Raw genomic sequence first — 24,802 nt, forward strand, 5'->3', positions numbered from 1 at the left:
TTTCTCCCGCAACTTTTCCTTTTTATAGGAACCTTCCTTCCTCCAGATAGAAAATAAAAAAATACGAGTAACTGTATCGGTTGAACCGTTCACGAGTTTTGAGCTTAGCAACATATTTGGTGATTAAATTTTTATACATGTACATTATAAAATGTGATTTGTATCCGCGCGATGCCTAAATAAACACATATAACAGAAGTTTTCTGAAAAATGTCGAAGTTGCTTCTATTAGTGAGTTAATCCAATCATGCAAAATGGCTCCTTAGGTAGCTCTCGAATGTCAATACTAAAATCGAGTCCTACACTAGGTGCCCTGCCACCTTCAATTGCAGGAGAGGTTCATAGTGATGGTTGTTAAAAAGTGAATTGAAAACAGAAATTATTTTTAGTCAGTATCAGTAACTATCTAGAGATACCGCAGACGGACGAGCGTAGCGTAAAATGCTCACCTATAAAGTGGACAGACGAACTTTTTCAGGTCGGTCTAAATTCGGGACACTTCCTAACTGTCCTGATGTAAATCTATGGGGTAATCCCATGAACAATGTTCTACGGCTAAAGTGATGATAATAAAGCCTCCTTATTCTATCGCTATAATATTAGATGGAATTATTTTGTATATAGATAAAAATCTTGTTAACAAAAGTATTGTTTCGTACGCACATGAAACGCAGGATAATCTATGTCGATTTGGTACGAGAGAAAGGAAGCTACGGAACACAAAATAGAACAAATCTCGTGATATGTTAAGTAAACAACTGTCCTTGTCTGACCGACTGTCACAAAGTGAGTGCGACGGGGACGCGTGCGATCTCACGCGTTCAAATTAGGGTTGCGTTACATTTTCTTCAATATTTCACATATTATTTTTAACAAAACATAACTTCGTGGGGAAAATTTATGCGTAAATTTGTTTCCGGTATTTTAAAAAATTGGATCTGGAAAAAGTATTAGAGACAATTATTAAACTTTAACTTTAGTGTAACTAACTACAATATACAATATTTGTTATATATTCTAATTAAAATTATAAAACCAGTTAAATTTCTTGAAATATAAATTTGATACCTGTACTAATTTATCTATATAACTACTGGGCGAATACTTTGCATATATTAAATACTATTTCCCCACACATAGGTCTACATATATCAATATGGGAGGCGAACATAAAAAAAGTTTAAATTATTACTTTGTACCTATACTCGAAGTGATGTGGTACTCTTTTTATCCTTAGAAATATGGTGTTTTATTTCTTTCCAAAAAAATAATCATAATTAAATGTGTATTTAACACATCTCACCGAGCAAAGTCAGTGGCACCCTTGCATTTCGAATATAACAATAGATTATTATGTATTTAATGTAAACGATAATCTCCCATTCCATTTTTATTGAGAACATGTTCCTTACATATACAACGAATTGTTTGAAGTTATTAGTGAGAATGTTAGTAATTATAACAATTACCATCATCTTAAGAAATAATATGATTGTATATTATCTTTGTTCTTATCGTTACATATTTCGCTGTGAATCATCTTGTCACAGAGAATATACTTTACTTTTATCTTTACTTAATTGCGATGACGGAATGTACTGTCAAAAGATATTTGGTTTTCGAAGTCCAATAAAAAGTATATGAATGAAAGGTAATTCAGAGTGATCGCTTTATTACACACAAAAATAAGTTTTTTATTTCGTGCACTTAACTTTAGTAATAGTGTGATTCTTCTTTATTTTTAAATGATAGACGACCACTGCAAGGCATTGTCCTACCCCAATGGTCGATTCTATGACCAGTATTGCGCTGCCCGCATGCAGCGAATTACGACCTAAACTATGCCGTCAGTCCATCTAGTTGGAAGCCTACCCATGGCGCAATTACCTGCTCTTGGTCGCCTCTCGAGAGGCTGTACGAGCATTGTCTCACGCTCAATACAACTACCTACGAGAAATTCTTTTGGCTACTTTCTTAACTTTGGTTTTACTGCGAATTTACTAATTTTTTTATATACTCTTTGCTGGATATGGAGAAGTATTAACTTTTTTCCTCGTATTATATTTTTTATCTCTCCAAAAGCACCTTTTTCGTGTTTTAACGGAAATATGTAAAAAATAATCGAATTGTGTAGTGGCGCCGTTCTCGAGTATTGATATAATTTATAAATTGTTATTCATTTACATGAGCTTATAGTTGGTCGATATCTTATATTTGTGATATTTTTAACTGTTAATGATTTTACATGTTTAGGCAATGCGTGTAAATTAATTACGATTTTGTACAATTGCCAACCCTGGCCATAACGGTATCGTGGGAACTTAGCATTTTGCTTTCACTGTCCGTCGGACATTCGGCGAATGTTGCGTTACGCATTTGTCCCCTCGCTCTTCTGTTCTGCGGTGTGTCGTGAGCACCGCTCGACTCAGTGTAGGGGTCTTTGTACCTGGCTGTATGCTTTTGTGCCAGGATAACTGTAAAGGAAATTTTGCTGTATAATTTGTGAATAATTTATAAGGACTTTGATTTCGAATACAATCATCTGAAGCTACTAACATGTCCGAAAGTTAGATCGTGCCCTGTGTTTGTCCTAAGATTTGCGGGGAAATGACTAATTATGATCAATATATGCATTGATTATAAATGAGCTTTAACAAGGTCACTGACATTGTTGGAAAACTTGCTCATCTGAAGCGGTAGTGGGCAGAGTCGCGACGGGGAGCCGGCAGTAGAGGCATGGGAAGCCCCCCCTACTGGGTGGATAGACAAAATAATTAAGATCACGGGTAGTGGCTGAATACGAGTGTAGCGCAGAACCAGTGAACTGGACGATCTTTGGGGAAGACCTATGCCTTGCATTAGACGTCTATCGACTGGAAAGAAGAAGCTTTAGCTATAGAAACATTTATTAATATTGAAGACATCAACAACTAGTTTTTACTATATATCGTAGTTGTTATTACATTTAATTTTTCTGTAGAAACCAGTAATCAAATCATACGTTATTTTTGTTATGAAATCTTACAAAGCATATCCTAGGTTGTTAGTTTTGGTGATTAACTAGAACCAAAGAGAAAAAAGCCGAAAGATATATATATATATATATATATATAAACCGTACAAGTATCGGTACCGTACAATATATCGGAACTAAAAACATAGATGGTCATAGTGGCCAGTGTGCCTATTACGAGGAGTGTTTTCACCCAAACGCTGCCAGTATATAAAATTTTATCTTTACACAATATATTAAAAATATCCAGATCTGCTATATTTAGATTTATATAAGATTTAGCTTATAAGCGGGCCTGGTAAATAAAGTGTTTCTTATAGAAAAACTAGATCCTTTATTGGTAACAAGCATAAATCATTCTTTTTATATTACCAAATCTCTAGGATAAGTATTTATGATTTTATTCAGCATCAAAACATTTGTTTCTTAAGCTAACATTAAGTATTTATAAATCTTATTAAAATCACTACATAAATTATATTACACACCATCAATTTTTAAAAGCGATTGTTCTCTGTTCGCTACTGTAAGGTTCTGCAAGACGCTGCAATTTCGTTTGCCACATTGAGAAGTCGTTTGTATGCCTCATTAAATCAGTAATTTCACCAGAACTTTGACGCTTGAAATGAACACAGGTGGGTTACCATGCCTAGACATCTTAAAAAAAAGAAAAATTCAAAATTCTTTTCCAAACATTGCATTGCCGTTAATTGATTGTAAATATATCGTAACCCCTTTTTTTAATTCGAAAATCTTGTGTACATTCTTTTTATCTTGAACATGGGTGTTTATCTGTTAACATTACAGTTTACCGGGCTTAAGGAGGAAGTACGCTGCAGGCGCTTAACTTAGACCTTAATGCAAAAATTTTATTCGTTACAAATTTATTGGTCAATTTGTTTTAAATAATAATATTCTAAATTGCGACGTCTACGGAAGTAGTTCTCGTTTGTAATTTAATATCATTAGTCATTGCGATAATAGCAACAATGGTACCTCCATATTATAATTTTTTCTATTTCATGAAAGTTTACCAGATGTTATATAGATGTACAATATATTGTATTACTAATAATAAAAATAGAGTAACACCATTTAAACGTGTTGCATTAGTCTTATTTGTTGAGAAAATCTCATCATTATCATTCCATCCACTGATGGACATAGACCTCGTTTATTTTCAATGGGTCGAAACGGCTTGCGTCCAACGTTTTCCTATAGATATTTTACGCTGAGCTTGTAGATCAAGTAGAGTAAGAGTAGCTTCGGTTGTTTTTTGTTCATCTACACGTCTTCTCATTCCTGATTCGACCTAAATAGAAAATTCATCATGATAAAGACGGTTAAGACTGACAAAGCCTAAGCAGACCGTTGCCGAGCGAATGAAAGATTTTTTGACAATTGGTATTAGCTATAAGGCAGCCAAGCTCCTACACAAAATACAAAAAGCTAAAGAGTACATAGAAAAAAGGGAAAGACGAAATATAAAAGTTCTACACATTTAAACACCTTTGTATGTTCGTTCATAGTAATTACATTAAACACAATTACACAGTTATTAGGAGTGTCCTATTAACTGTCATTGAAAAATAGCCTTCATCACATCATTGTAGAGGATAAATAAACGTAGTCCACTTTTACACAAGTGGGAGGTAACCCACGCGGGCGGTACAATATCTACTGAACAAATCTGAAACACTAAAGTGTTGCTAAGAGGCATAACAATTGCTACAAAATGCTTTAGTAGTACAAGGCACTTCCTAATATGTATCGCGAAGATCTGTAGTCAAAATTTATTGTAGTAAGTAGAATTTATTCAACATTATTATATTTAAAGAAATTTAAATTAAAAGTAGAAAAATACTCGTAATAGAATATTGATTTTTTTTCCTTTCAAAACCTTACCCATAGTTGTAATCATAACCATAGGTTTGGTACTGTAGGTTTGTAATGTACATTTTGGGGGTACAATAATGGGGTATCTATCGATATTTATACTTAAGTATGTTACAGTCTAAAATATACACGACGACATTACCTATAGTTGTATAGACAGAAGAGCGAATTGATTTTATAATAACATTTAATAAATAATTATATACTTTCTTTAATATAAATGCATCTTCTGAATACCAGTATCTAACCTTACACATATACTAAAGATTATTAGACTAAATATTTGTCGGGTAGTCTTTATTATGCTCAAATACGGTGTTCACGTGTAATATAAAACTATTTATTTTCGAATTAATATTCGAAATTCAAACCTTAGTAAAAATCGTTGGTTGAAATAAAAATAGACGGTTTGTTCATTACGCATTGATAATACGTACTTTTGTCGTTTCATGCCCATAGACGCCCACTGCAAGGCATAGGCCAAGATATTAATTATGGAGGGATTAACTACAATCGCCATGCTTAGCAAGAGGGTTGATGATCCATCTTCTTGAAACTTGTTTGTTAGCAATGTCAATCCTATATAGTTAATGCGCGAAGTGTGATTTATATAAGATCGTATCCCGGAAATCGGATTCCCGGCCCACAATCGCACATCTCATCCCTCTACCGCCGTTCGATGTACTTTTGTATCGGTATTTAATAAGTATATATTCTTTTCTGTTAATTGCATGTAAGTAAATTTTATATTGATTAGATATAGTAGCTTCACTGAGAAAATATATGTTACGAATTTAATATTATGAGGCCGCTTGTTCGTTGTAATATTGTCTGCATTTTGAAAGTTAATCTAACTGCGATCTGAAGCCCGGTGTATGCTCCTCTTTTTATCGAGATTAACACGTAACACTAAAGTTAATTATGGGCCTATAATTTACGTCGGCTCTTGTTAGCGGTAATTGACAAGTTGTAGGGCGATTACGGCAAATCTTTGAACAAGGCTTAAAGTTATTTTCTGCTTCGTAGTTTTATCTAAACAGGAGGTGCACATTTATAATCTGTAATACTATTTATGAATACCATTAAGTTTTAATGGTATTTTAATTCACTGATTAGGAAACAACGGAAAAGGACGATACAAAAATGTTCTCCTTGGTAATGATAACTTAAAAGATAACCGTATTATAACTTTAATTATTGTACGATGTTTTTGAAATAAAACTCTTTCGAAGAAAATTGTAACTACCCTGTAAAGAATTCATTTATTTAATTAATATTATTATCTACTTAGAATCATGCATAGACACCGCTTGTGTACGTCAAGAGGATGCCAGATGATTTGCGTTTGATAGGAAAAAAAAAGATTAGGCTTCTTTATGATGGCATATTTCAACTTAACCCTTTACTTGGCAAGAACTAAAAATATGAAAAAAAAGGAAATTATTGATAAATTTTGTTTAATTTATGAATGGACAACTTGAGAAAAATAAAAATAAAAATCTAGGTATCCTAGGTTTCGAGAAAACTTAAGTACATCACAATGTACACTGCCAATTTTACAGAAATATTATAAATAAATTGTTTGTACATTTTGGTGTACACTACCAAGGACATAATGAATTACATTATTCAGGTTATTATAAATTTATTTCAAAAAAAGGAGGAAATATTTAAATTATTCTTTATTATTTTAGGTGAAAATTACGAAAGCAATTACGTTTTATTTTTCCCACAACAAAACACAAATGTACGTTACATTTTATACAGTAGACAGATGTTCTTCCACTCTTACAATATTTGCAACGCATTGTTTCATTACCTGCTTCTGGAAGATGACCTGTGTTATCAAATCTGACGCTATCAGTTGGTCGGACTGAGACTGGTTTATGGATTTTCAGATTCTCGCCTATATCGTCTGTAACGTTTTGGTTTGTTCCTATTCTATTAGACAACCCATCAAACAATTCAAATCTGAAATCTTTCAATGAAGTCTTCTTCCCATCTCTTCTATGTAGGAGCCAAGCGTTATTTATACACATATCAACAAGTTGTGAAAATATTCCCAAGTACCAACGGTGACTTTTGAAGGGAGTTCTATATAACGATATCAACATATCTGCTAAATCGACCCCTCCCATATGTTTGTTGTAATGTTTGACCACTTGAGGACATTCTACATCTACTTTCTTTTTCTCATCCTTATCGTATCGTTTGATTGTTTCTAAGGGGTACGAGTCTATGTAGGTGCTAATAAGTGTAACCACTTTATTGTCGTTCCACTTTACGACTGCCAACTTATTCTTATTGCAAACCACCTGGGCGCTAGAACCGCGTTTCTTCTTTTTTAATTGTTTGTCAGTTGGCAATAACTCTTGACAGCCTCTGAGACGATTAGTCCTTATTGTTCCTAGACTAAGGATCCCGTATTCTTCCCGCAGAATATATGTTAGTTCAGGCGACATAAAAAAGTTATCAGCATACACAATGGCCGGCTTTTTCTTTATAGTTTGACACAATGCAAGCACTACCATACCTCCTAAACCAATTGTAGCTTCTTTCTCTGAAAAAGTCAGTCCACGAAAGGTATCGTCGCCACCATACAGAATAAAATCGTAGATGATACCCGAAACACCCGCACGGACAAAATTCTTAAACCCCCATTTCTTAGGTTTCATTTTTACGTACTGCTTTCGTTTACCTGCTTTACGACCTTTATAAGGTATCATCATCTCGTCAATGGAATATTTTCCTTCTTCTTCAATTTTCAGAAAATTTTTGCGTATTTTCTCCATTAGGGGGCGAATCTTGAAATAACGGTCTGAATCTTCCAAAGTATTATCAACAAAATGAATATATCGACGTATTTGTTGATACTTTTTGAGAGGCATAAGATCAGCAATGAGAGGGTATCTTGTTTTTCTTGCCCAATAGTCAGTATAAGCTGGCATCTGTACTATACCCATCATGATTTGAATGGCCAGGAAGCTTTTAATCTCATCTTCTGTCAGCTGAATAGATCGACCTAGTTGTTCAACTGCATATAAATTTGTATTATAAACAATGTCAGTAATTAAGTCAGGAGAAAAAAAGAAATAAAAATAATCCAGTACTGTCTCTATTTGTGTTTGATGGAGATTGTATAAGTTTTCTTCAAGAGATACATTGTGACGAAGTACTGCTTTTGACCATTGATAATTTAGGGCGAATTTCTGAACCTTTACTTTTTTGGTCACTACAGTCTTTGTTGTCTTTTTACGCTTGGACCTGGTAAGTAGTAACTGCTGTCCGCTGGTGCTAGGCTGGGGAGATGATAGTTCAACAGAAGGAGATGGCAAAGATTGGATGGAGTTCAATGTGGGTATAACATTGTAGTTACTTGTATTCGGCGATGGAAAAACTTCATCAAATGTTGGTGTGAGTGGTAAAGTAATGGGTATATCATGCTGTTCGTTGTTGGAGTCAGTTGAAGTATCAAGCAAATTAAGGGTTTCTAGTGATGATGCTATTGAAGGTGGATCAGAGGTATCTGGTGAAGGCGGTATATAAGCATTTGCTTCCTCATCAGATGTGGAACTATCGTCAGAGCATGCGTTTTGAGCGGGTACCAAAGCCAAGATCTTATGGGCGCGAGTTAGTTGTAAGTTCTGCAGGCGGAAAAAGAAAAAAAAAAGTTCAAAGCAGACAGTTTTTATGAGAAGGTAAAAAAATAAATAAACAAAAACTGCCGATTCGTTGAAAAACAAAAACTGTGTAAACTTAGCAATGTACAGCGTGGTTACCATAGTTCATTTTTAGTATTTTAGTGCGTTATTGGCAACGTGCAGTGCAGTGTACATACATTTGTTTCAACCAAAATCGGCCATAAAAATTGAGACAGTAACGCATAAAACCACTTTTTGAGTAATACATAGTTTTTAGATCAAATAACACACCATTTTTTATTAGTTTTTGAGCTAAAAAGTAATTTATAACGCAAAAACTTACCCGGGTCCCGCCAACACTTTGTTGTTTCGAAGCCATTTTGAATTTGACATGTGTTGTTCAGTGTTGCAACAACGAAAATATTTTTCTACTAATTCTAAATTATTTAGTAATATTTTTAATAAAAACAAAACAAAAAAATATTATTATTTAACCAGTAAATTTTTTTTGAAATGTATGTACAGTCTAATGTACCTTACCAAGTTAAGGGTTAAAGCAACGAGGGTCCAAGACGTGTACTGATCCCAGTACAGCCCACAGAACACTAGCAGGTTATTTGTGATCACTTCTGCTATATTCTGCAGTAGTAGAGCAATTCATTCCCAAAGTTTATTATCACTTAAAAATACTTTCTTTACTGTCCATCCTTCAATACTGTAATAGGTTTTTATTATAATATTGTATTTAATAAACTTGTATTATGTAACAATTAAGATAGTGTATCATTAACATGAAAGTGTATTGTAATACCGAAAATCCTACCACACACATCCATGGAGCAAACATTAGTGCTTATGAAAAGAACATTTCTCTTCGGGACTCAACCAAGCTCCTCTATGGTATTCAACAATCTATATGTATGCATTATACACGCTATCACCAATAACGGCAGATGATCTGTTTTAAGTTTTTCTCGATAACCTCTCCAGTAATTAATATTCAAAATGATCATTTCAGTTGTCGGTCATTCACTGCTTTACATAGGCTTCTCCCTAAACTTACCAATATGACCTGTCGGAAGCAACCTTCATCCAGCGTTTTTCGACAACGTTATCAAGGTCGTCTGTCCAATTTTTGAGTAGACGTCACACGACCCGCTTTTTCTCGTACACCCCTATCTAGTTTTGGACACGGCTTTATTTTTTTTGTAAATGCTGTTTATTTCCTTAATTTAAATTCACATTTTTTCACAGCAAGATTATAAATTTATTACATATTTTTAACATATTTTATTACTGTCTTCATATTTTGTATTTTTCGGTACTGTTTCTTTTGGTCACGTCCTGAACTATGCTCCGTGGTCTCCCCTCCAGAACCCTAAAGGCCTAGCAGCTGTATTTTGAGCTCTATTTCTATTTAGATTATTAGGAATTATTAATATAAGGTCATTTATACGTATTTCTTTTTCCAGGACGAAAGAGAGGGCGCTAGGCGCCCCGAAGTCGTCATGCTGCCCAATTCGATGGAGGTGAGGGATTATTCTGGTAATAATAATCAGTTCACTTGTCTTCCCCTGTACAAGTCAGTTTTTAACTATGAATATTTCAATAATAGCTGGCATAACATGGTAACAAAGTATTTATAAAACATTAAAATCAATTTATATCAATGTGATCGAAGTGACGAAGGTTGAAAACGTTTGTTTGTACATACGATGTACATAAAAAATATTAAGTGGAAACAACTTATAACCAAGAATAGAAATTCTATTACCACGCTAGTATACAAGGATGATTTGTTACAGGTGTAAAAACTGTAAAGAGGTGAATGTATGGCTCATTTATTTGCAAAAACCTTTATAGCTTTTACTCCTATTTGCAATCGCCGTGTATAATGTGATCACTCTGAAATATATTACATTATTTATTTTTTCTGTTAAAATGTGATAAACCACTAACTTCTAGCAGTACAATGTTTGCAAGAACAGATTTTAATGTGTAGTAATTCGAATTTTAAAAAGCCTAGTTTAACTATTTTATGATTACGTTATTTATTATTTTTTAAATTATTGATTTTGGATAGGTTGTATTATATATACAGCAATTGACAGCAAATGAAAAAAAAATCATCTATTTAAGTATTTTACAATCACTCTGTATATTGTAAGCAGTAAGTGGTGGATATATTTTGGTAATATAAACCGCAAATCCTTCGATGTATACCCTTCATGATCGCTTAAAGAGAAACCTATAGATCAATTGAATGATAGGGATCTATACGCGGGAGTGAGTTCCATATTCAAATCGCACGTCAAATTAGAACCTTCGTATTTGAACGCACTTGATATTCGGATTCAGAACACCACAATGGTTTCGCAACGTTGGCCGCCATTGCTTCGTTAGTCTGATTTGATGATATGCCTTTAAACGTGCCTCTTACATCAACTGTAAGACCATATTAAGTTTTTACAAGTATTGCTCGGTTTGCGTGTTATATCATTTACTCTGGTAACGTGAAATCGTGTTCTCGTGTTCAGTCTGAATAAGTGAATACTTTTCGAATAGATCCGTTATATTAGTTGAAAAGAAGCATTTAAAATTTATGAGATATTTATGGACTACCCCGTTCGAATTATAATTCAAAGATTGTTTATTCGACGTCAGATTGATTATATCTGTTATTTCGCAAAGTATTTATAAGCAGCACTGAATTGTCTTAATGGTAATCGTCAAATTTTCTTAGACTCCCCGTCCACCCTTGTAAGGGAATTTACAGTAGGCCTACAGACCAACAGACAACTTGAATGAACAGCTTGCGTTTTATGTACTTAATGGAGAAGAAACTTTTTACTCGATTCTAACTCATGTTAAATCTACATATTAAACAAAAGTATCACTGTGTATTTGGTAATTTTAACCCATATCTCCCATCGCAAGGCATAAGGCCTCCTACGAAGATATATCTGGGGGGATATACCATAATCGCCATGCTTGACTGGCAAGTTGGCGATCGCAGTGTAGTATGATATACATAAATATAATACCTAGAAGACGCTGCTACCGGCTAGCGATCTTATATATTGTAATTATGGCACAGACTTTTAATTATATAAGATTGTATCCCGGGAATCGAACCCGTAACTTACAATTGCAAGTTTCAATCACTGCTCTTTATTTGGTACAATATTGAAATTTTTAATAATCAATTTGATAGAAGCTAATTAAATTGAATTTTATTATATGAGAGTTCTAAACGCAGGGTGTGTTTTTAAGAAGTATTCTCAACAAACTTAGTCGCATTCTATATCCTGAATACCTTCGCAAACCTTTTTATTACAGTAGTTATAGCAATTAATTCCCAAACTTTATTATCTTTTAAAATCCTTTACATTTTAATAGTAGTAATTAAACATTTAATAAGTAGGTGTATGTTACGGTTAGCTATTGAGTTTTTACTCAGAGGGAGCGGTTCGGTATTTGCATACATTTGCATTACCCTTAAATATCGGTATAATTCGGAATAACTAGCAAAAACTGTCCTCGTTGAACGGGAAGTACCAACCGAAGGAATGTTTAAAAAAGAAACGATCTGAATACAACTCCAGTCAGTATTTTTCCTAAAAAAGGTATTCATGAATTAATATTTGGGGCAAATCAGGTTGTTTAGATAGTAACATTTTAAATGTGATGTAATTATTTACTTTTATATATTTTATTTATCGCGTACATCACACGTGGGAATTAAATTAAAACAGAAGTACATAAGGCAGCCTTATCATTAACGGCGACCAAATAAGGCCAAAAATTGTTTAATAAGGAAAAAAAATTGAAGCGGTCAACAAGTGATGAAAATTGCATATGCATTTTACGAATTACTCATAATACACACATCATAAAATAAAATAAAATTTCATAAATATATTGCTATAATATATATATTATATAAACACACACACATATTTATAGCCGCTTAAAAATGTATTGAAGAGGCCTATGTTCAGCTGTGGACTTCCTGCAGCTGAAATAATATGATGCGATTTACTTACGCTGTTATGCTTACCAATATTAGTGGGCAAAGGCGCATTCATTAATTATAATTATAGGACGGTATTTCATTTCACACTGATTTCGAAATGCCACTTCATTAAAATGCTGCCAATATGCGATGTAGAGTTAACAAAGCGATGTGTCGATGTGTTGTTGGCTTTCACAAATAGTAATTGAATACCGAGGTAATATAGTTTTCTGACGATCGATGTGCGTTCGTGGCATATAATGCAAAAAAAATAATTTTAGGTCCAGTCGTTACTATGTAAGCTATGGGCGATGTGTATATCCTGCAATGATCAGTAGTCTTACAGCGGAAATTATGATAATGATGTCATTTTCGTGCTTTGTTCGGAATTCTAAATTTAATTTAAATTCTAACTAGCTGTCTCAAAAGACTTGGTACTACAAAAAGTTACTGGCCAATAGAAAAAAAAACAAGGATTATATACAAACATAATATCGTTTTTGATTGCCGTCAACTATTTTACAGGTAGGCATAGGTGTTTTTAATATAATGCGGCTTGTAAGGATAAGAAATAAGATGTTTTTACTAATTTTCCTCGCAATTTATAAATTTTTCTCTCATTGAAAATTTTCCTTGTGCCGTAATTCTAACAGCGTACGCGCGCTTACACAACAAATTTGATGGTTCTTTTCTTTTAATATAAGATCAAAGCTAAAAGAACTTCGTTATTGTGTGTGTATATATATGTATGCGCGTGTGTGTGTGCGCGCGCGCGTGTGCGTGTGTATGTGAAATGAAAAGTTAATTAAAATTTTAAAACATATGTATATACATAAATAATAATCATATACAAATAATAATTTATAATTATAACTAAACAACGTCTGAAAATTTCATTATAGGGTATCTTTGCGAAACTTTTAAACTATATTTCAAGTATATCAAGTATAATAACTTTTTCGATTCACTGAAGCATGATTAGGGTTTCCAAATATATTTTCTATTGGGAAGTATTAGTATTATAGTACAGCGACACGCTATATCATATAGCGTGCCGCTGTAACAATCCACATAAATCATAATTAATTACCGCAACAAAGATGTTCATATCGGCGGTGCTTCATTAATATAATCGGAACAATGCATCGATTTTTTTATTTATTTATTAATGGATAATTTAATTATTTTAAAATTATTTTGACTTATATACATAATAATAATAATGCTGTTCAGTTTCTGGCCGGCTCTATCAACAGATCAGTGTCCGAGTTGGTAGCAGCTTATTACTTTAAATGTTAAAATTATTGACGATTCAAAAGCCCATGTAAATGCCAACTTGAATAAAGATATTTTAAATTGTGAGTTACGATAATTATTATTTTTGAAAGACTATTATATAAATACAAAGAAAACTCAAACTTTTAACAAAATATCACATGTCGATATTTCGTAAACATTTTCTTAAATATTTTCCTACTTCACATCTCTACCGGATCGTAACGCACCTGTATGTGGCAACGTCGGCATTTGAATTGTATACTTTACGTTTTTAAAGTGTAAATAATACAACACCCTGTATTACCTGTACACTTCAGTTGAATTGATTCGTTTCCTGATTTTTATGAATAACTGGTTTCAATACACAACTCATAAATTTTGTTTACAATGTATGTAAAATAATGTAGAAACTAATATATAATGGAGTATTCCAAATTGTATTGTTAATATTTATAAATTTTAGCTGTATTTACCCGTAAGAGAAAATTGTGTAAGAAAATATGTAAAAAATTATAAAACGCTGTCGTGTCTCGCAGCTGGGAGAAGAAAGATTCGTATGAAATAGCGGCAACCTTTCCCCCCTGTTAGCGCTTAGTTAAAGCGAAAAATAAATATTGTAAAAAAAACACTAACGATACAAAGTAGAATTAATAAAAAAAAATTATATAAAATATCTTTATATTTATTGTTTATGCACGTCACAAAAATAACAAAATTATTTATTAATATCATATAATATAAGGAGTCTAATTATTGCGTTATCAAACTACTATCAGACTTACTTGACGAGGGTAGTTTTTTTTTCATCCATGAATGCGGGGTATCTGTCGATATATGTAATTTTATCGGATTAAAGTTGCTGAACGCTCGTGACGCTTCGACTAAAACTTCTTTCATCATCATCATCATGTCAGCGCGAGCGTTTGACGTGTAATACAAGGCAAGATCGCCCTGATGAATGGTCTTGCTCTACCTGCATCCAGCGGATTCCCGCGACCATAACTATGTCTTCGTGCACTTCGTGGGGGGCGGCACCCTCACAAGAGATCAGATTGAGATGAGATTCTCTATTCAACAATACAATCCCTCCTGATCCCTTGACATTATTTATTTCACAACGAATGGACAGACAGCATAGGACTCAAGTCGTTAAGATATATACTTTGAAAATATTATTATACAATCCAAAGTTTTATTACGTTCTTGACAACACATCAAACCAAAACATGTAGTAAACGAAAATATACCTCTATTGAAGCAAATCACATTCAGAGATAAAACTGTGGATTAGGAAAAAAAATTAAAGTTTTTTGTTAAATCGTAATTTGTTTGATCATCGCTGCCAATCGCTTTTTGGGTCGTCTTCCACGAAGTAATTAGCCCTGCGTGCCGCCGCGATGAGTAGGTACGTAGTAAACGAGATTTTAGCGAAATATTGTTTCTTAGCCCTCTACATTGATTTGCGCTGTTAAGGTCACCGTTGTATTGTCTAAATTACTACAGCTTACGACTCTACGTTCAAACGCTTCCCGATCGACTTTACTTCTTTATTGTTATTAATCAAAAAAACTTACTTAAAATGGTGTTCGCAAAGATATGTAAAATGATGTCGGTAAAACTTTCTATTTGTAGTTGTTCTTAAAGCTGCTACAAAAAACCTTTGAAATGAAAATCTAATAAGCCTGTACAATATCTGGAATAGTTTAGAGGTTGTCTGATTGTCTGATTCATCTGAGCTTTGATGCGGTTTATCCCATGACAGACACGGCGCTACCTTCGTCGTTAGGTGTTTATGCAACTAACGTGTAGAATAAGGATCATATACCAAAAGCTTTATATGAATCTGGCCTCTCGGTAGAAAGCTGCAGCTTTACCCTAAGACGTTTAAACACTGCGCCACCGCCATTAAAACTACAGCAGTATGAGATATCGTTACCTTAGATTTAACAAACGTAGGGTTTCTCCACGAGTCAAAAAGAAAGATATATACTTTCAAAGCAAGTTTACTTGTAAAGCTGTTAAAGCTATGGGAGGCAGCAGTGATAAAACAAACGAGCAATGACATAATAAAACACTATCGCACCATCGATTTGGTTTTAATGATTCCACCGCAGTCGTATTTGGGTGTACGTAAGTATAGTCATATTGTGAGAGTTTACAATAAATCCGTGTCCTATAGTTAGCGTTGATGATGGCTTCCGGTAATTCCCTCTCGCTGTCAATACGATTCGAGTAGCAGTGTGTACATTATAATTTTTTCTACCTTTTTAATATGTAGCGATACGTGGGCATGTTGATACGATGATGTATTGCGGAGATGATTTATTACGTGCCGGGTAATAAGGGCGTCGTTTGAATGACTTCAACATATCTTGTATATTACGCCTTATATTGTGCCTTATTACTTATAAGTCTCTTATTAATCCTCTATTATGCCTTATATTTAAGATAAAATGTTTTTGATTCTTTCTTGCAATAATCATGATTCATCTCAACATCTCAAATGTGTAGAAAAAAAATTGTGTAATATTATAAGAATAACGTGTAGTTAAAAATATCTTACTTTTGAAAAGTAGGTTAAACTTTCTACCACGAATTGGGCTAATAAGATAAATGCATACAAGTTAGTTGTTACGTGGTATTTTAATTAAAATAACTGTGTTATTACCGATTGCCATAGATTAACACGATCTATTTAGGTGAAGAGGTAAATGTATTGTACTTGTATTGATTTTCAAAACGCAAAATTTTTGCATTTCTCATAATATCTGTATTCTAAAGATTGTTTATAAAGATTTGTAGCTATGTCTCGATTCTTACCTAAGTTATGAGTGCGGCGTCAGTAAAGGCAATTATAAGATGTACAGTTGTTAACGGCATTTCAAGTGGCGTTAATGGTATTGATGGAATATTCGAAATATTCAATCAAGATTCACTGGAAGTGGGTTCCTTCTGATGACCTTTCGAAAGAGGATTTTCCAAAGAGATAATAAATCCTTTTTAGTTCTCGCTGTCTCAAGGAAATAAAATACTTAACGCAGTCGACGTTAGGATTCTTTTACAAAAACTTAGCCTGTGTGTTTTTAATTTTAATAACTTGTCAATAATTGCAATGTACTTTCTGACAACGTATCTAGAATATTCCACTATGCTCTTAGAAGTTATCATTAAATTAAAGTACTGTCAGTTCTTTAATTTAATGATAAAGTATTAAATGACATTAAAAACATAAACCATTTACGAAATTAGATATGATACGAAATTAGACATTCAGAGACTCGCCTTGATCTCTTTCTAATCGCTTATATTATAAACGTGTAAGCTTCTGCTGTTTAATGTTCAACTATAGTGAAACGTACAAATTTTCCGACAATCATGTGATAAACAGGCCATCGACGTAATATTTTAGCCATAAACATCTAGTCTTTTTAACAAAATTCTACCTTTACACCGTTCTACCTTAGTTTTAGACTGTTTTACCATATTTATGTACTCAAGTTTAATTAAATATTGAAGTTCATTAGCTGAATTAATATTAGCGAACATAAATCTTCGATATAAAATATCAAAAATATGTAAACAAGATTCTGTGTCTATCAGTCAAATGTGTTTCGTTTTAATGATGGGCGGTATAAGCTCAAAGTATCATCTTCGTGCATTGCTATAACTTTAGTGTTGCAGGTTGCATACATAACTTTTGACGCCGGGTTCTGTTTAAGCACGGCTAAGTAATGAACATAGTTACTTATAGTAGCAACCCATTTGTTACTAGAATTTAGATTTATTACATTTCTGAACCCTTCATAGAAAAATTTTATAAATTCATAAAATTTTAAAAAATATTATAAATATACATAGAAATGTATATTTATAATATTTTATAAAATTTTAAATTTGTGCATATTATAATCCGCATAGTGTCTTTTACAGTGAACAATCCTGTGCATCGTGAGAAAATGTCAAAAGAAACAACTTTGATTAAAAATAAATAAATAAATCCGTTATAATGGCATCCTTCAACTTCAAGCTACAAATATTCCAAATGCGACCTAATTCGAGAAAAACCTATTTCCTTTATGTAGTAAAACATTCCTATGCTATATTAACGCATAAAAATCTTTCACACTATAATAGGTTATTGTTAAACGAACTTCTCAAACTATATGATAATTTGATCAAGTTACTTTAGAATGTATTGCAATATCATATACAGTTGCCCACAAAAGAGTTACTAATTTAATGAATCGTGATATATTTATGAAAACATTGATTATTGGTTAAAAGCTACAAAAAGTGATTGTATAGCTCATTTGTTTGCTTAAATCTTTATAGCTTTTACACCTATTTTCAAAGACTATTTAAAGTGATCACTCTGTAATGAACAATAATTAAATTCATTATGTAGTAATCATAATTTTGAAAACGCTCTTTCTTACCATATTATCATCACGTTATTTATTATTTCTGAAACCATGGACAGTTAATAAGCTAAGCATTCATCCCTTTAAAGCTTTTACGCCTATAACTAATCGAACCGTGATTATAAAATTAATATTCAAGAAGCGCTACTTCTTTTTGATTTTCATCGGAATCGATTTGCAAATTATGAAAGGCAAATGATAAATCACGGTGGACGCTAATGCGAGTGCGATAGAAACGGGCGTGGCGACGGTGCACGACCGCGGGCTTTACGCAACCACTACCGCACGACTCATCTGCAATTAAAGTGCGGGCGTGGTGCGTTTGCGAGCGGAGCGGACAGCGATTTTATCCTGTAATAGTCACCATATATACACGTATAATTTTTTTTTTTATTATAACATGCACAAGATTTTTGACGAAATTTAAAAATTATCATCATTTTAACCCTGGGACAACCACCACTGGACATAGGCATCTTCCGTTGATTTTTAGTATGTGGTTTCATTTGATATCGTTACTGTAATTCTTTGTAGAACTGTGAAAGCTTTGTTGATCTCAAGGCGAATTTGGGAGCCACAAGGAACACATATTTCCACTAGAACCGGTCGAGTGCGGCCTGTTTTTTTTGGCTGGGCAGCGTTACAGAAACTACTAAATATCCCCGCGTTCAATGTCCGTCAGTGCCTTAAAATGAAGTTCTATGATCTCTCGCTGACAATTTTACAATCACTCAACTTGACAGCAAGGAGATTCTTAGACAAAAGAAAGTAACCGATTTGACAAGTTCAAGTGATAGTTAGCAGTCCATAACGAGCACAGAACAAATCGCAGCTGGGTCTTTAAGGTTCTGGAGTGGGACCATGGACCGGCGAAGCAAAGGACGTCCACCCACAAGGTGGACCGACGGCCACCCATCCCATCTTAAGCTCGTAGCACGATTCTGGCTACAGGTCGCTTTCTATTCGTCCTATTGGAAATCTTTTTAGGGAGGGTTGATTAGGTCGTTGGAAGAAATTGGATTTAAATTTAGTTACTTTGTGTTTAAGGAACGAGAAATTACATTTACGTGAAATTCCATATTGATGATGAACCGTAAAATTGTAATAAATTCAGAAGATTATGATACAATATGGTGTCCATATTAATTTTATTCTAATCTAAGTTTTTGAAATATATGCCTAATAACATTTTAGGCACTGCTATTAAATAAATCTGTTAATACTCTATGTAATTTTACTAAGTTAAAAACTTAATTGCCATAATAAAACAAAATTGTTACAGCCAAAAATTACTAATATGTTTGACCCGATGCGCGCTATTGCACCACACCCTTATCTGTATTACGTATACACCTACGATTGGAGTGTTAGTTCGAACACGAAGTCTTTATTACCCTTTTCAAAATAAATAATAAATTTAAATCTAAGTAACACTTTCCAATGTTAAAAGCTACGTATAATCTAAATAGAGAAGTGATAACCGGTATCGTTTTGATGAAGGGCTGCGCTGTTTCTATAAACCGGAGTTTAGACAATAGCAAGGAAATACACAAAACGTTTCGATTAAAATCTATCATGAAGGCGTGATTAATTGTTACCAAATGGTAATATTAGAAGCATTTAATAATCATTTTACTGAAATATAAAATTGTTGGACTGAAATTGTTGGAAGAGTGGTGAATTGTTCCGATTTTATCCATTACGTCATAAGAAAAACTGTGCTCGGGATTTTCTCTACGAGTACGAATCAGCAATGAGGATGCGTAGTCGATCGAAAGTAACCGTAATAGCTTAGCGGAATGGCAACTCGAAGTGACAGTGTCGCGCAGAACAAAGGGCGCATATTTGTTGAACAGACGATCTTGTTAGTCTCGTGGGAAGACACTGAATTCACGCCGCCTCGTTGCTTGCTCTATTGCAAATTAAAAAGACGGAGATTTGTGTCCATCAGTGGACGTTTTCCGGCTGAAATGTTGATTATGAATCTCTTCAGAAAATTCTTTTTACTGTCCCAAACTGATGTAACGCCGTAACAAATTTAGCCAATTAATATAACTTCTATGTTATTACATTTACGTACGACGTGGATTTGTATTTACAACACATAAACTTTAGTTTGATATGAAATATGCGGGATACAGAAAGCCTCGAACTGGTTCTCTTGGATTTATAGAGGTGTCCATTTTTCAGCGGTGGACCTCCTATAGCTGAAATGATGATCATAAAATACAACAGCTGTCATTGATAATATAATTACTTGAATATGTTAGAAAAATGTACTATACATTGTGCTTCCATGCGAGTAATTATATATCGTAAAAATGAACAAAATAAAATATTTCTAATGACCAACCCTAGACACAGACACTTGACTAACATCTAATCTTAATGATAGACTAAAATAGGAAATCGCATTTATCGTAATCTAACTATTGAGTGCAATGTTTACTTCAAGCAATTGTCTGTCACTCCGTGCAACTGTATCTAGATTTTATCTACATCTAATTAACGCTAAAATTGAAGCTACCACTGACTTGAGAGATTAGGTTTGGAAGCTTTCCTTTTCTCAATATATATTACCTTTCCATTTATTGGAAGTTTTAACTTACTTTAGTTTGTTATAACAATACATTAAACCAGGATGTTCTGATAGCATACTTAAGTCCTATTTCTTTCCACCTGAAAAAAAACATTTCGAAACTGCCACTTGCAACCATAAAACTCTAGTGCTTCCGTTGATTTCAGTGTCCTTAAAACACTACTGTTTGCCTGCGAAATTGGATAATAAATATTCATCTCCGCCTATTTACTTTCTTTGTTCTAATTCTTTCACGGCGCAGAGTTTTATATTGCGTCAGAGATACGCTAAACTTATTTCATTATTTTTGAGAGTCGCCAATCGAGCGGTTGGACTTTGAAGACAATCTTCACCGTATGAATGTCTGAATATCATCGCATATGACTTTATCAGCATAAACACCTATGCTATTCTTTATTTTTGTCTGCCATCAATAGTGTGAACTCAAAATTATCATAAACAGTGGCAATGACTGACTAATATAACGTTTTACTTTGTGCCATATATTTGACTTTGTATGCACTGTGATTATTTATAGGAGCAAAAGCTTTAATAGGGTGAATGTACAGCTCATTTGGCATCAAAAAGCCTTAATTAAAAGCATTTACACCTAAACTAATTATCCTGTAAGTTTAGCACTTTCTAACTTTGAAATGGAAATAAGTCTAAAAATATGTTATTATCGCAGGCATGCGAACCTCCTGTACAACTCGAGCCCGTGGACTTGAGTCTGAAGCGACCTCCGACACCTCGCCGCCGGCCTCGAACTATCGGTAAGTATCGGCAAGATTTTTTTAATTCCGCTGTTAAATTTAACCATACAATTGCATAAGAAGATAACACGACTGTTCTTAGAAAATTTATTTTTGACTACCTAAATCAGAGTTCCCCAAACTTTTGTGTCGTAGACCCCTTGCCATGTTTTTCCGTGTTGGGCAGACCCCCTACTTACCTGATATTGATTTACTGTAAATTTCTAACGGTAGTGAAGTTTAGTGCTAAAAAACTTAAAGTTAAAATACATGTTAATTTATACATTTATTAATTGAATTTAAATTAAAACTACTCAAAATTAAATTTTGTATCTGTTATGTAAAATATATGTAACATTAAATAAACATAAAATAAACTATAAATAAAATAACATAAGTAATAAGTCAATATTTTTAGTGAGAAGGATGAACCTGATGCTTTAACAATAAATTATCAACATTTGACGTCAATTCAATCTGTTTTCATGTTATAAGACAGTATGATGTAAGTAAATAGATTCTATCAGTGAATGTGTTGAGATCCACTATCGTGGACCCTCATTTTCATTTCATAGACCCCCAAATTTTTTTTCGCTGACGTAGACCCCTTGCAGATTGTCATAGACCCCTAGGGGTCGATATAGACCACTTTGGGAATCACTGATCTAAATTAACTGAATTCTCTACAACTCAATACGTTATTTTATTTTTAAATTTGTATGTTATTATAGTTAAAATTATATATAACATAATTATAAATCTAATATAATTATAAATCTGTCTCTGCAATTTTCCCTTGATACTAAGGAAGACATAGTATTAATTCGTAACTCCAAGCTTAGTCTAACCACCGTAAACTATTTTTTTTTTAAATAATTCATTAAACAACAAAACTTGTTAAAAAAGTCGTTTTATATTGTGTAGGATTTTTAAGTAATAGTAAAGCAGCGAAATGTATTATTTTTCTACTAAATAGGACGACAAAAAAATCTTATCCGAGTTTGTCTGTTGTTCCGAACTCTAATAGCTTTAAGATGAAAGGATGCAATTGTAGTGGAGTTCGTGATTCTAGTTTTAATGAGATTGGGTTCTTTTAGTATTCTTCCCATGATAAATAATTTTGGATAACAATAATAATAAACGAATAAAAGACATCTGTTTTTACTATACGTTGCCTACAGAATTATATTAAAGAAAAAATTGCCAATGATTCAAGTCATAACGCGTATAGTGTCAATTTCTGAAAGTAAAAAACAGTAACCGGTACATCGTCCCCCGGACACAAACGCAGTGGAAACGAAATTTGATTGCGAGCGATAGCCCGTCCTACGCCGTTGGCTAGATCCTGCAACGCGTCCGCATCGTTTCGCCGGCCTCGACTTTTCATGACCGCCTTTATGATTGCAAATTATTGTAAAATTGATTATTTTATGCGGATCTATTGCTGGGCGCGTTTTCTCGCCGCGCTCGCCCGTGGTTCCGTAGGCTCGATGATTTTATACTACAATATCCAGTGAAATCTTTTACTTTTTAATCTGTCAGTTCAATATATTTGTAATTTATCTAAATCGTGTGAATAATTTTAAGAATTACTTGAGTATTATTACTATGATCAAATCCTAAAAAAGTCATTTGACCAAGGGCTCGTTTTTTTGGGAATCTACTCGTTTAAAAGACCAAGACATGGCACTTTTATAAATAGTCTCCACGGTGAATCTGGCCATTAATTTTGTCACTAAACAGGATGATGACATAAACGGTTTTCCGCCTCAATACAACCGACGTTACATCTGTTATATGATAATGCCTAAGGTAAGGCGGAAAGGGTATGTCGAAACCCTTTCCGCCGAATCTCTCACTGTTGTGAAACGGTTTTGGTGTCATCAAAAGTCCTATCAATTTCGTCATGTAATGCGCTTTGACTTACCAGGTTGACGTAAAGCTCCATGAGTTGCTAACTCTAAGAGACAAACTCTGATTTTCAATATCAGGGATTCTTCACTTGCACAGTACAGACTTATATGATAAGAATCTATGACAAAGGCCTTAGCACAACAATGGACTTCTTGTGACTGAAATAAAAATGTTGATTTTTTAAAACATAATCTTGCCTAACCTAAAACGGTAAATTTTGTTTCTGTCATAATTTACTCAACCGCTCAATGTAGACCTAAAATTCACTTGCAACATGAACCAAATGGTGTTTAAATATTACGTTATTAATATTTAATAACGAAAATCCAAATCTGAATATCCAATATATTTAATTGATTGCATTTTCAAAGAACCAGCTGATGCTACTCTAGACGTTCTCTGGACTGGCCCGTGCAGATTATGCCAAAATTATTTATTACCATTACTTATTATAGCGTTTATTATTCATGTATTCTTCGGTCCACCGGTTATATAGACTAACTGAGATAAATTTCAATTTAAATCAATAATATTCATAAAGTGTATTCGCATTTATCTTATAGATTCTGTACTGATACGATTTCTGGGTTATTTGTTTTCGGTTCTTACCGAGTTGGCAGTGTTATGAAACTTGTTTCTACTATTACTGGTAAATTATCAAATTTTATACGTTACTGATGTAACCTTACATTAAAACATTTGTAATTTTATGTTTTTAAATAAGAAATCAAGCCCATAAATTAAAACAACAACAATTTAAACTTTTGTATGTGACAAAATATAGTGCTGTAGTACAATGCAAATGAAGCATTGTATCACATATAACTTATCTAATTTAGGAGTAAAGATATCCTAAAATTGATAAAATCACTTCCGCGTTTGTTTGGTTTTGTTCAGATAAGGGCGCGTTTGAACCTCTCGTAGCTTTAAATTGAATGAAGGATGCCATTAAAGTGGAGCTCAATCTGATTCTACTTTCAATCAAGTTGGGCTTTTTTGACAATCTTCTCATGACGTACATAAGTGGTAACTATTAATGATCTCACGTGGATAATATTAATAAACTTATATGTGGGCTTTTCTAAAGAATGGGACGCTATAGGAACTCTCGTAACTTTTAATTGAAAAATGCGATTTTAGGCGAGCTTAATCTGATACTAGTTTCAATCAAATTGAGCTCTTCTGTCCTTCTTTTATGACGTACACAAGTGGTCAATGTAAATGATCCTATGTAGATATTAATATTAAAAAATAATAAATGTTGAAGGCTTTTCACAGGTAACGGCGTGTTAAG

General features: G+C 33.4%; 1 protein-coding gene across 1 annotated transcript in view; it reads left to right on the plus strand.

Moving 5' to 3' along the window:
• LOC137922899 (Krueppel-like factor 3) overlaps nt 1-24,802 on the plus strand; it is an 83,346-nt gene that overhangs the window by 30,470 nt on the left and 28,074 nt on the right. The window contains exons 4-5 of the mRNA XM_068766007.1: nt 10,023-10,079; nt 21,531-21,615. Of these exons, the coding sequence (XP_068622108.1) occupies nt 10,023-10,079; nt 21,531-21,615 (142 nt within the window). The remainder of the gene's footprint in view (nt 1-10,022; nt 10,080-21,530; nt 21,616-24,802) is intronic.

This window comes from Battus philenor, unplaced genomic scaffold (genome assembly GCF_028537555.1).
Source record: "Battus philenor isolate CCGP_79_NKW_IND1 unplaced genomic scaffold, ilBatPhil1.0.hap1 SCAF_20, whole genome shotgun sequence".
Taxonomy (NCBI): domain Eukaryota; kingdom Metazoa; phylum Arthropoda; class Insecta; order Lepidoptera; family Papilionidae; genus Battus; species Battus philenor.